At 36.3% G+C, this 13266-nt stretch overlaps 1 protein-coding gene across 1 annotated transcript; it reads left to right on the top strand.

The window, feature by feature from the left end:
- The first annotated feature begins 12268 nt into the window (after positions 1 to 12268).
- Positions 12269 to 12667, top strand: LOC136043583 (uncharacterized). Its single transcript, XM_065728492.1, has one exon. The coding sequence runs from the start codon at positions 12269 to 12271 to the stop codon at positions 12665 to 12667; it is 399 nt and encodes a 132-aa protein (XP_065584564.1).
- Positions 12668 to 13266: the final 599 nt, after the last annotated feature.

Raw genomic sequence — 13266 nt, 5'->3', positions numbered from 1 at the left:
AGGCGGATTAGAGGAGATTTTAGTTGAAGCATCTGACACAGATTTTCAATTTCTTGAAATTTTAAGTGAAAAGAAAGCGAGAAATGCAAATAATGGGACAAAAGCCAGTAGAATAAAATACATTGACGAGCATTTAGCTTGAAATTCGGTAAGTAATACTCACTTTATTAACTATTCGACGTGGAAAAATACTTTCGAGAATATTCAGTCAAAGCAGTAGTACTTTTCAATTCTACAAAATTATGAATGAAAAGTAAAAACCACAAAAGGAACACAAATGATAATATGGGAAATAATAATGAATGTTGTCTTTTATTTTCCTACATTGAGAAAGTTCTGATTTTCATCAAACGTAACATAGTCGGGAACATCCAACAGATAAATTAGTCCTTACTTTTCATCCTTACTACCCTTTTCCAATTTCTAGGGGGTAAAATTAACGCTGCTTTGCCTTACTTAAAGGGCAGTCGAGGGAATGAACGCAAAGAAACACGCGGCAAATCTTTTGGCTTTGTTCCATCTCATTTTAAAATATGATGTTTTTTAAATCGCTATCAAAACCATTATAAAATTAATAAAAATCAAAGTTTTAAATTACGCTTTAAATATGAAGCACATGTCCTAAAAGAAGCCAGCGCAAAATATACTTTTATATTGTTCAAAAAAGCAATAATAGTTAGCAGTTGGCCTATTTGAGGTTGATCTTATGATTTTAAACTTCGAGTCACAAGATCAAATTTCCTTCTTCAAATCAAAGTGCAATAAACATTAAATAATAAAGAAACTAGTCAACTCCTTGGTAACAAAAAACGTACCGCTATTCAAGCAAAACCACCGTGCCAACTCAGAAAAGGGGGAAAGATTTTGATATACAAATGGCTAACCACACAGCATGTGCCTCAGCGGTTGAATGGGAAGGTCGATAAAAACTTGACTGAATCCAAGGGATTGCACACTGTCTTTCGTAGGTACATGAGAAATTTGTCTCCGGACCATCTCCAACCCTGCCTCCTGCACCTTTGAACCCGCTTTTTAAACATCTAAAAATACCTACGGTTTCACGCCCTTGCATGTGGCAAGACCTCCGAACATGCAATGTGCTCAAAGTAATGAAATGCAGGGTCCCTTGACTGAACCTCAATTCCTGTCAGACAGATTGGGAACTCCTTATCAAAGTTTTAAATTGCATTTTTCTTTTTTGGCTTCAATGTGAGAGGCAATTGCTGTTTTTCCTTCGAAAGCATTTGATTGACGATCAAATTACTAATGAATAATATTAGGTTTATTTAATATAATATTCTCACAAAGAAGCGGCAGATGATGAGCGGAAGCAGGCAGGTACACCAGAGGGGGAGGGGAGAATATAAGGGTCTTTGCTTCCACCAAAATATAAAGGTTTACACTATAAGTGATTTGAGGGTAATTAGAATATTGCTCATTCGACAGCAAATTAGGAGTGTCAATGCCATTTCACAGGCCTCCGGGGGAGGCATAATACATGCACTCCTAGGTCAAGGGCCACCACTATACCAATAGCCCATACAAAATAAAGGCTTCATATTATGCCTTGCTGAAATTAAATAAACAAGGATTTTTCAGTATGTATTGGACTGTGTCGTTCTAACTCCTCCATTCCAAAGTTCGCACATCTAACTCGTAAATTATTTTGGGATTATTCAGGGGGATCCTAAATGATCAAATTAATAAATAAAATATATCCTAGTAAGGGGCTTTCAATATACCCTAAGGGACTTTCAATGATCAAATTAATCTACCCTAGGTAGAGGCTTTTGACCCACCCCCCTATGAAACCTCCCTTCCTCAAATTCTTAACTAAAATCATTGAAGTCGATAACTAAAATCTTGACTAAAGTCATTCAGGTCGATTCATGGCTGTATCATATCAAAATACGTTAAGTATATACTGCACAAATAGTGTTTGATTTTCACCAAAAGTGTTGGTCAGGATTTCCAAACTTGGTGATTACAAACAGCGGACGTGATAGACCTTGTGGAAATTAGTTATACAAAAATTTCAGTAATCATGTTCGTGGTACACTAGGTAAGGGATTTCGGCCCGCCTCCCTCAGGAAACTCCCTTCCTCATCTCCAGTATTGAATATACAGACAGTTTGCACCATCATAGATTCATGGTCGTTCAGAAAGTATTTAAGAAATATTCCCTAAGAGCTTATTGTCTTTTGTTCACACCAGGGCTTATCTCCCCCGCCTCCTCCACTGAATTAAATGCGTTTCACAAGCCCACTAGGTGAATTTCTAAGTATTCGTAGATTTTGCAGCTAAAAGAATTTGTTTTGCTCCCTTTTTAAACCCTGGAAATATCATTATAAATATTTAGTAAATAATCTATATCAGCTACTTAAAATTATTTGCTGGCCCTAATCATAGCCTTTGCAAGAAACTATGACCCATCGATAGACATCAATGCTCTAAAGTGTTGACTGCTTCTATAATTCCAAAACCCATGAGGGTTTTATTTTGTCAAAAGGATGAAAAATATCGAATCATTGAACTTTGAACACCTAGTTTGGTCTGGAATCAAAGACATTTAGCCCTTCTCCAAACAAACTTAAGCAGGAAGATATCTGGCAACACGCATCCCTTCCCAATCATAATTTGTGTTACCCTTTCCTGAATGCATTACAAATCCGACACGCCCAATCCGGGTATTCTAAACAAACTTATAGTACTAAAATTCTCATTTGGTATTTTAATCAAGTTCAAGAATTTTGGCTGGAAATCAGTGCAAATGCCAAAGTGTGTGAATTTTTTACTACAGGACTTTTCAAATTCTTTCTTGAATATAATGGAAAGGTCATTTTTATCTCAAAAGGTAGCAACATATGGGAGACCAAATCTCCCATGAGAATGAAATTGCGGTACATTCAGAGATGGATAGCAACTTTCAGATACCCCCAAACAACCTAATTGTCTCTTAGATCCATCCCTGAACTTATTTTTTTTTTTTGGCGTCAATAGTCTCAGACCTATTTAACTGATCAGATTATTCCTCAAGTATATATCAGTATATATATATAATTAATACAATTATATATATATATATATATATATATATATATATATATTCAATTAATACAATTATAATTATATATATAATATATAATATGTATATATATATATATATATATATATATATATATATATATATATATATATATATATATATATATATATATAATTAATACCATTAGTCATTCCTGATATATTGAAGATAGGTTTTTTTGAAAACCTGAATGCACAACGTTGTACAATTAGTCATTTCTGATGCATTGCAAATACGTCCTTTTTGACAATCTGCATTCACAAAGGGTCGTCGTGGTTCAGTAAAAAATTTCTTAATAATTTCCTGAACATTTTACCCCACCCTTTGCAGGATCCAAGGACGAAACAGATGTTCCTTTCCTCATAAGAAACCCTATGTATAAGCAATGGGAAAATCTTATAATTTACAAACCCAGCCTCAGGGATTGTGGGGATTCACGTCATTCCCTATTTGACTTTGCTATTTTACTTTTTAAGTTGAAGTTAAAGTTGAACTTTGAACTTCGAATTTCAAGTTGAAATAGCTCCCTCTAAAGTGTCCCGAACATCCCCTTCCGTAGAAAGTGGCTTCGGGAAAAGGAATAAAACGAAGACATCTATTAGTCATTATTATATTAAATCCGTATCTCTCTTTTCATTTTGCGAATTGTTTATTTTATTTGTAAATTTTTGCCATTGTATTGTTAGGCCTTGAATAAGCTAATCTTATATGACATGATAACTCCGTCTCCTCCCAGCAATAAAAGGCAATAAAAGAGTTGGAAAAAAAAACACAGCACGTACTTTGTATCAAACAGTTCGTACTAACGAACTGTAGTAAGGAGTGACCCGGCTCAATGGTACCAAAACTCTAAAAAACGGAGTTTTGATACCAATAGTTACATTACAAGAATCGCATTTTAATGCTGATTTTAAATATGTAAGTTTCACCCATCAAAATATACGAGCCTGAGAAAATTTGCCTGATTTTAGAAAATGGGGGGAAAAACCCCCCTAAAAGTAATACAATCTTAACGAAAATCACACCATCAGATTCAGTGTATCAGAGAACCCTATTGTAGAAGGTTCAAGCTCCTATGGACAAAAATGTGGAATATTGCGTTTTTTTTGCCAGAAGGCCGATCACGGATGCGTGTTTATTTGTTTTTTTGCTGTTTTTTTCCCATGGGTGATCGTATCGACTAAGTGGTCCTAGAATGTCGAAAGAGGCCTCATTTTAATTGGAATTAGAAGTTCTAGTGTCCCTTTTAAGTGACCAAAAATTTGAAGGGCACCTAGGCCCCCTCCCACGCTCATATTTCCCCAAAGTCACTGGATCAAAATTCTGAGATGACCATTTTATTCACCATAGTCGAAAAACCTAATAACTTTGTCTTTGGGGACGACTTACTTCCCCAGAGTCCCCATGGGAGGGGCTGCAAATTACAAACTTAGACCGTTGTTTACATATATTAATGTCTCTTGGAAAGTGTATATACATTTTCAGGGGATTTTTTTGGTTCGGGGGGGGGGGGGGAGCTGAGGGCGGGGGGGGGTTACGTGGAAGGATCTTTCCATGGAGGGATTTGTCATGGGGGAAGAGAAATTCAATGAAGGGGGCACAGGACTTTCTAATATTATTTAAGAAAACAATGAAAAAATTAATATAAAAAGTTTTTTCAACTGAAAGTAAGGAGCTGGCCTTAAAACTTAAAACGGACAGAAATTATTACGCATATGAGGGTTTCACCTCCTCATAGTACATCGTTCTTTACGCTAAAGTATTTTTAGTAATTTCAACCATTTATTCTAGTGCCTTTGTGATTCAGGGGTCATTCTTAAGGAATTGGGACAAAATTCAAGTTTAGTGTAAAGAGTGAGGTATTGATGAGGGGGTAAACCCCACCATATTCGTAATAAAAACAAACAAATTTAGAAGTTCGTTACGTAAGTTATTTCGTAAGTTACACATATTTTTTACTAATGAAAACGTTCGTAAAAAATTAAAACTTATAGTTGCATTTTTAAGAAATCAAAAATTGGTGGGCAACTAGGCCTCCTCCCTCGCTCCACTTTTCTTCACTATTTACGCTAAATTTTTCGATTGTTTTAAGAAGTAGAGCTAAGAGAAAGGGTCAAACTTTAGCGTAAAGAGCGGGGCGTTGTGGAGGAAAAGCCCCTTTCATATACGGAGTAATTTCTGTTCGTTTTAAGTTTTAATGTCGCTCCTTACTTTCAGTTAAAAAAAAACTTGTTATTTTTATTTAATATAAAGTAAAATTGAGAGAAAGAGTCAGACTTTAGCGTAAAGAGCCGGATTTTGAGGAGGGAACAGCCCCTTTCATACATGGAGTGATTTCTGTTCGTTTTAAGTTATAATGTCGCTCCTTACTTTCAGTTGAAAAACCTGTTTTTTTTCATTTAATATTCATAAGAGAACCTACGTATAAGCAATGGGAAAATCGTTTAATCTACAAACCAAGCCCCAGGGATCGCAGGGGCTCACATCGTTCCAGGAGGTATTGCTATTTTTCTTTTTAAGTTGGAATTCAGGTTGAATGTCGAACTTCGAATTTCAAGTTGAAATAGCCCCCTCTAAAGTTTCCCCAACAGCCCGTTCCATAAAAAGTGACTTTGGGAATGAAACAAAGAAATCTACTAATCAGAATTGTATTTAAGCCATATTTTTCTTTTCATTTTGTGAATTTTTCTTTTATTTGATGATTTTTGTCATTGTATTGTTAGGCCTCGAACAAGCTAATCTTATATGACGAAATACCTGTTGGTAGTACTTTTAAAATATTAAATAAAAAAAACAAGTTTTTCAATTGAAAGTAAGGAGTGACATCAAAACTTAAAACGAACAGAAATTACTCCATATATGAAAGGGGATGTTCTCTCCTCAACATCCCGCTCTTTACGCTAAAGTTTGACTCTTTCTCTCAATTCTACTCTATGAAACATATTTTTGAAGATAGGAGCTTGAAACTTTTACAATATGGTTCAAATTATGTCAGTCTCGTATATATAACTTGTGCGTATTCTTCCAATCACGTTTCACCCCGATCTCTCCACTCTAAGCGTTTTCCAAGATTTATGGTTAACCCCCTCCGACCCTCCACGTCCCCAGATCTGATTCGAATCGAAAATTGAGCATCTGAGTCATGAGATTCTTCTATATGTCAAGTTCCATTAAGATCCGATCACCCATTCGTAAGATACCTCGATTTTCCCGTTTTCCAAGAATTCTTGTTTCTCCCTCCAACTCCTCCCAATTTCACCGGATCTGGTCGGGATTTAAAATAAGAGTTCTTAAGCACAAGATCTAAATACCAAATTTCATTAAGGTCTGACCACCTGTTCGTAAGTTACAAATACCTCATTTTTTCTACCCCTCCCCAACTCCACCAAAGAGAGCGGATCCGGTCCAGTTATGTCATTCATGTATCTTGGACATGTGCTTATTCTTCTCACCAAGTTTCATCCTGATCTCTCCGCTTTAAATGTTTTCCAAGATCCCCCCCCCCAATGACACTGGATCCGGTCGAGATTTAGAATAAGAGATATGAGTTACAAGGTCCTTCTAAATATGAAATTTCATTAAGATCCGATCACTCCTTCGTAAGTTAAAATAACTCATTTTTTCTAATTTTTCAGAAATAATCCTCCCCCCAACTCCCCCAAAGAGAGCGGATCCGTTCCGGTTATGTCAATCACGTATCTAGATCTTGTGCTTATTTTTCCCACCAAATTTAATCCCGATCCCTCCACTTTAAACGTTTTCCAAGATTTTAGCCCCCCCCCAACTCCCCCAAATGTTGCCAGGTCAGATCAGGATTTAAAATAAGAGCTCTGAGATAAGACATCCTTCCAAATATCAAATTTCATTAAGATCTGATCACTCCTTCGTAAGTTCCCCCTCCCCCCAGCTTCCCCAAAGAGAGCGGATCCGTTCCAGTTATATCAATCACGTATCTAGGACTTGTGGCTATTTTTCCCACCAAGTTTGATCTCGATCCCTCCACTCTAAGCGTTTTCCAGGATTTTAGGTCCCCCATGACTCCCCCCCCCAATGTCACCAGATCCGATTGGAATTTAAAATAAGAGCTCAGGGACACGATATCCTTCCAAACGTCAAATTTCATTAAGATCGGATCACGTTCGCAAGTTAAGAATATCTCATTTTTTTCGAATTAACCGTCCCCCAAGTCCCCTCCCAGATGGTCGAATTTGGGAAACGAAAATTTTTAATTTAATTTGGTCTGGTTCCTGATACTCCTGCCAAATGTCACTGCCCTAGCTTACCTGGAAGTGCCTAAAGTAGCAAACCCGGGACAGACAGACAGACCGACAGACCAACAGAATTTGCGATCGCTATGTGTCACTTGGTAGATACCAAGTGCCATAAAAAGTGCTACTTTACATCTGCTGTTTCGAAGGTTTTGCCCCCCCCCGAAAAAAATTCCTGCGTACGTGCCTGGTTGTGCCTTCCATAATTCCTTGCTTTTTACGATATAGTTTGACTTTTTAACATAATCCTTTTAAGAACGACTCCTGAAACACAAGGGCTGCTAAATTTGAATACGAAATATTTAATGGGATCTAAAACTTTAGTGTAAAGAGCAAGAGATTTGGGAGGGAATATCCCCCTTGTATCAGGAATAATTTCTGTTCGTTTTATATTTTAGTTCTGCTCCTTGCTCTTTGTTGCATTAACTGGCTGAAATAACCTGATGCTAAAATAAAGTTTCAGCCAATAATTTTTGCACGTTTTAAGTTTTAATGTTGCTCCTTACTTTTAGTTGAAATAACTTTTTTTCTTTATTTAGTGCATATAGAGATAAAGCATATACAAACACGCTTTCTTCATTTAGTAACTAATTCTATGTTATTGATTAATTGATTTTGATTATTATTGATACTATTGGTTAATAATTGATTTGTGTTTTGCACAATGATTAGGAAACGGGAATTCGTCTCTGATAGGAATTAAACAAAAAAAAAACTATTTTTTTAAATGAAACTAAGGAGCGACATTAAAACTGAAAACGAACAGAAATTACTCCGTATATGAAGGGGGCTTTTCCTACTCAACGCCCCGCTCTTTACGCTAAAGTTTGACTCTCACTCTTAACTCTACCTTTTAAGACAGTAAAAAACTTTAGCGTAAAGAGCGGAGCGTTGAGGAGGAAATATACGGAGTAATTCATATATCGTATAAGGAGTAATTTCATATACGGAGTAATTTCTGTTCGTTTTAAGTTTTAATGTCGCTCCATACTGTCATTTAAAAAAACTTTTTTTTTTTGTTTAATTTCTAGACTTTTTTGAATTAATGCATGTTTTGATCTTGGCTCTCCGCACATAAATAATTAAAACGAAATTTCTATATTAATTTTTTTTGGGCTAAATGGCTTTTTCATAGTTTTAGTCGGAACATTTTAAGAAAAAAGGAGCGAGGGAGGAGGCCTTGTTGCCCTCCAATTTTCTTATTACTTAAAAAGGCATTAAATTTAAATTTTTAATTTAAATTATTTAAATGTTTAAAATTAAACATTTTCATAAGTAAAAAATATACGTACCTTATGAATTAACTTACGTAGCGAACTTCTGTATTAGTATGTTTTTTTTTGCGTATATGAGGGGGCTCGCCCCTCGTCAATGCCTCGCTCTTTCCACTAAAGCTTAAGTTTTGCCCCAATTCCTTAAGAATGATCCCTGAATCACAAAGGCTGTAGAATAAGTAGTTGTTATTACTAAAAATATTTTAGAGTAAAGAGCGAGGTATTACGAGGAGGTAAACCTCTCATATGCGTTATAGCGTCTGTTAGTTTTCAGTTTTAATGCTGCTCCTCACTTTCAGTAGAAAAACTTCATATTAATTTTTTATTGTTTTTTTTTTTCAAATAAAACTAGAAAATCCTGCGCCCTCTTCATTGAAAGTGTCTTCTCCCATGTGAAGCTCCTCCATGAAAAGATCCTCCCACGTTAACCCCTGCTCTCAACTCTCCCCAACCAAAAAATCCCCCTGAAATCGTCTGTACACTTCCCTATAACCATTACTATATGTAAACACAGGTCAAAGTTTGTAACTTGCAGCCCCTCCCACGGGGACTGCGGGGGAGTAAGTCGTCCCCGAAGACATAGTTATTAGGGTTTTCGATTGTGGTGAATAAAATGGCCATCTCAGAATTTTGACCGGTGACGTTGGAGAAAAATGAGCGTTGGAGGGGGCCTAGGTGCCCTCCTATTTTTTTGGTCACTTAAAAAGGGCACTATAACTTTTAATTTCCGTTAGACTGAGCCCTTTCGCGACATTCTAGGACCACTGAGTCCATACGATCACCCCTGGGGAAAGAAACAAAAAACAAATCAACACACATCCGTGATTCATCTTCTGGCAAAACATTCGAAATTCCACATTTTTGTAGATAGGAGCTTGAAACTTCTACTTTACGGTTTTCTGATACGCTGAATCTGATGGTGTGATTTTCGTTAAGATCGTATGACTTTTAGGGGGTGTTTCCCCCTATTTTCTAAAATAAGGCAAATTTTCTGAGGCTCGTAACTTTTGATGGGTAAGACTAAATGGGTAATGAAACTTATATACTTAAAATCAGCATCAAAATGCGATTCAGTTGATGTAACTATTGGCATCAAAATTCCGTTTTTTTAGAGTTACGGTTACTATTGAGCCGGGTCGCTCCTTACTACAGTTTGTTACCACGAACTATTTGAAAAGTAGTTCCATCTACCGTCAAGTAGGAAATCATAGAATTAATTATGAAAACGAATAGAGAAATAACTATATTTTCTTAATAATTAATTTCGTGGGCTCTGAAGAGCTGTGCTTCTATCTACATTATTTTTATTTTTATTCAAGCCATGAAGGTAATTTCTAGTTTTTAGGATGCAATGAAAATCTTATAATTTTCTTTTACAATCTCTTTGAATCTGGTTTTCCTGACTTTTCAAGCTAGGCTCGAATTATAACTCGCAATTTATGTAACTATGTATTGGTAAGTAAGGGGGAGGGGGTGTGAACACATATCCTTTTTATTGTATAGTCTTGATTTGATCCATTTTTGTCCAAGACATGGAGAACTCCAGGTGTAAACAAAACTCTAAAATTGATAAAATGTATTTCAAAGTCTTCCGTATTTGACAACTAAAGCGTGTTTCGGCTTGCCAAGATTATCCACTAAATAAGATTAACTACTTTTATAAACTATGAATATACATTTGCTTTGGCCAATAGAGAGTTAATGTGAAAGTCTCATCCTTGTAGGGTCCACCGGGTAAGTCCATTGAAGTGATTAGTGTTATAATTGTGTTATAAATCACATTGCTATGATTAACTTTAGAAGTGAGATTAGTAAATGGTTTGGTTTTGAATCAGGAGTTAAGCAGGGTTATATCTTTCTCTCGTTTATATGGATCATTTTGACGAAGACGAAGTCACTTAGACTAGGGATAAATGAAAGTGAAGAGGTTGTGTCGACTAACAAGAAGATCAACCAAGTGGATAGCTTCAAATACCTTATTAGTGTTATAGTGAAGATGGAGGATATAGTGAAGATATAAAATGTAGAATAACCATGGCTCAGGTTTTTTTTTCTCAGTTGAAAGAAGTTTGGAAGCATAGGAAGACAAGTCTGTGTACCAAAATAAGAATTTTAGAAGCTACAATGATGATAATAGTCAAGTATGGCTCTGAAGCATGGGTTTTTGGAAAGACAGAAGAGGATTTGTTACAGAGGAATTGTCTGAGGATAGTTTTAGGTACTGTTTTGACTGACCGTATTTCAGACAACAGACCGTACGAAAAATGTTACTCTATCCCTTTTCCTCTTGTTATAATGAAAGAAAGGTCGAGATGGGCTAGGCCGTGTTTTACGGACAAAGGATGACATATTGCCAAAGACCTTTTTTTTTGGCAGATCATCTGAAGGCAAGCGAAAAGTTCTCGGTCGTCCTTGAATAGGATAGGAGGAGGTCATAAGGGAGTATTTAAGGGAAATTGGAACTTCTGGGGAGGGGTGAATAATGAAGCTTTGGATAGATTAAGATAAAGGAGGAGTTTGCGCAGCTGTGTTGGCCTCAGGTGGCTTGGTGCTGCAGTAAGGAGCTAAAAATGGCATCAAGTGTTAGGAGGATATCACCCTGAAACTTTATGGACAAAAAGTAAGATCAATAACACCCTCTTTAACCACAAAGATTAGGATAAGCAAGAATAAAAGACGTCACTCTGTTTTGTAAGGCTAGTCTGTTATTCTAATGTGTATATTAAAGTGTTCATATTAATGTTTATTCGTACTTACCCATATTGTTTCAGCTAACTCATGACTGCATCAGCATTTGTTGTAGTCTATTTTAGATTACCCCTTAGAAATTTGAGTTAACCCCAATCTAAACATTAACACAGTCTAATCATTTTACGTTCTACTTTGCACACAGGATGGCTGGTCCCCATCCCCACATTGTATTGCCTTGCTGAAGGGTCTTGAGACGGAGATATACACCACTGCTTTGGACCTTAAAAAGTTGAGTGCCGTATAGCCAACTTTGCACAATATAGCAATCTAAAATGTGCGCTCGTATCTCTTTCTTTTTGTACAACTGATGAGATTTTGCTTCAAAACAGCCAAGCTGTCCTAATTAAAGACAATAGTTTTTTTTTCTTTCTTTACGTACGACAGAAACGATGACAAAAAAAAAATTAAGGAAACGATAAAATTGAATGAGGCTGCTTTTCAGTGAATAAAGCGGAAAGACAAAGCAAATATTTCGGCAAATACCTCTGCTAAGCCGTCCTTAGTGCTGAAAAAAGGATAAAAAAAGTTATAAATATATACTATAAAAGGAAAAAATAACCATTTGAAGTAAACTGTACTATACCAAAAAAGGTGAAAAGAACCAATAGAAAGGAAAGACCATACAAAATTTGATAGCACGTGAATGTATTATGTCAGGTGTAGCCAATGGGTCTTCCAACATATTTACATCCTTTTTCTTTTCAGGAAAGGATGGCTACAGCACAAAGGAAGTCCACAATCTAAGATTGAGCGTACAGTGTTTTCTGACGAAGAACAAATTGAAAATATAACCCACAGGGATTTTAAGATAAAAAATAGTTTTTTCTAATCATCAACAATTACAAATTTTCCGTTTATTTGTAAAAGTTTCAGTATAATTACATTACGATATGGTCAGATCTAGTGATAATGATGAGTATAGCTATATATCTAAAGACTCAAGTAAGCGCTACTCAGACACACGTAGTTTGTCGGACAGCTTTCTAGACTCGAGGAGGGTGAAAAGAGAAGAGTATGGCAGGAGTGGCTGTCCAGATATTTGGGGTGACTCACCTACTTCCACAGATGGTTGGTTTTTAGATGTGGATATCTTAGATGCTAGTGGAATATATGAAAGCAACCAATCAGAGAAGGAGAAAGATTCATCGTTGAAAAAATCCAAGAAAGATAGAAAAAAGAAAAAGCAAAGAGAATCAAGATCTTCAAGTTCAAGTACTTCTTCAAGTGAAACTAGAAAACACAAAAAGAGTAAGAAAAAGAAGAAACACAAAAAGAAAAAAAAACATTGATTGCTGTGACGCGGATGAATGGGTCGAAGCTCCACTGTCTGTTAAAATTGGTGGACAAACTGCAGAAGTACTTGACGAAGATGAGGGTATTGGCCCGACCCTGCGTTCTACTGTACGACTTGATGCTAAAGAAATGGGGAAGGATTTACTTCCAGGTGAAGGCGCTGCTATGGCTGCATTTGTAGCAGAAGGAAAGCGAATTCCAAGAAGAGGTGAAATAGGACATACTTTTGAAGAAATTGACTCCTATGAAAAAATTGGCTACGTTATGAACGGTAGTAGCCATCGACGTATGGAGGCCGTTCGTCTTCGAAAAGAAAATCAAATTTACTCTGCTGTTGAAAAGCGAGCTCTAGCCATGTTCAGCAAGGAAGAAAGACAAAAGCGAGAGAACAAAATTCTATCTCTTTTCAGGGAGATGGTTACAAAGAAGACTCGGGAAAAATAATTTATTTGTTTGAACGGGCACCGCTCCCCTGAGAAACGAGAAGGTATTTAAAAAGTGTATAAAAAAAAAGAAAGTGGGAAATATTCACTTTTGAATCCTGGTAAAAAAAACGAAGCTCCTGATAGCACTTCTTCCTCCCTCCCACATGGGA

This window comes from Artemia franciscana, unplaced genomic scaffold (genome assembly GCF_032884065.1).
Source record: "Artemia franciscana unplaced genomic scaffold, ASM3288406v1 Scaffold_740, whole genome shotgun sequence".
In the NCBI taxonomy this organism is placed as follows: Eukaryota; Metazoa; Arthropoda; class Branchiopoda; order Anostraca; family Artemiidae; genus Artemia; species Artemia franciscana.
The sequence above is the reverse complement of the archived record's forward strand: the minus strand, read 5'-3'. Positions and strand labels throughout refer to the sequence as shown.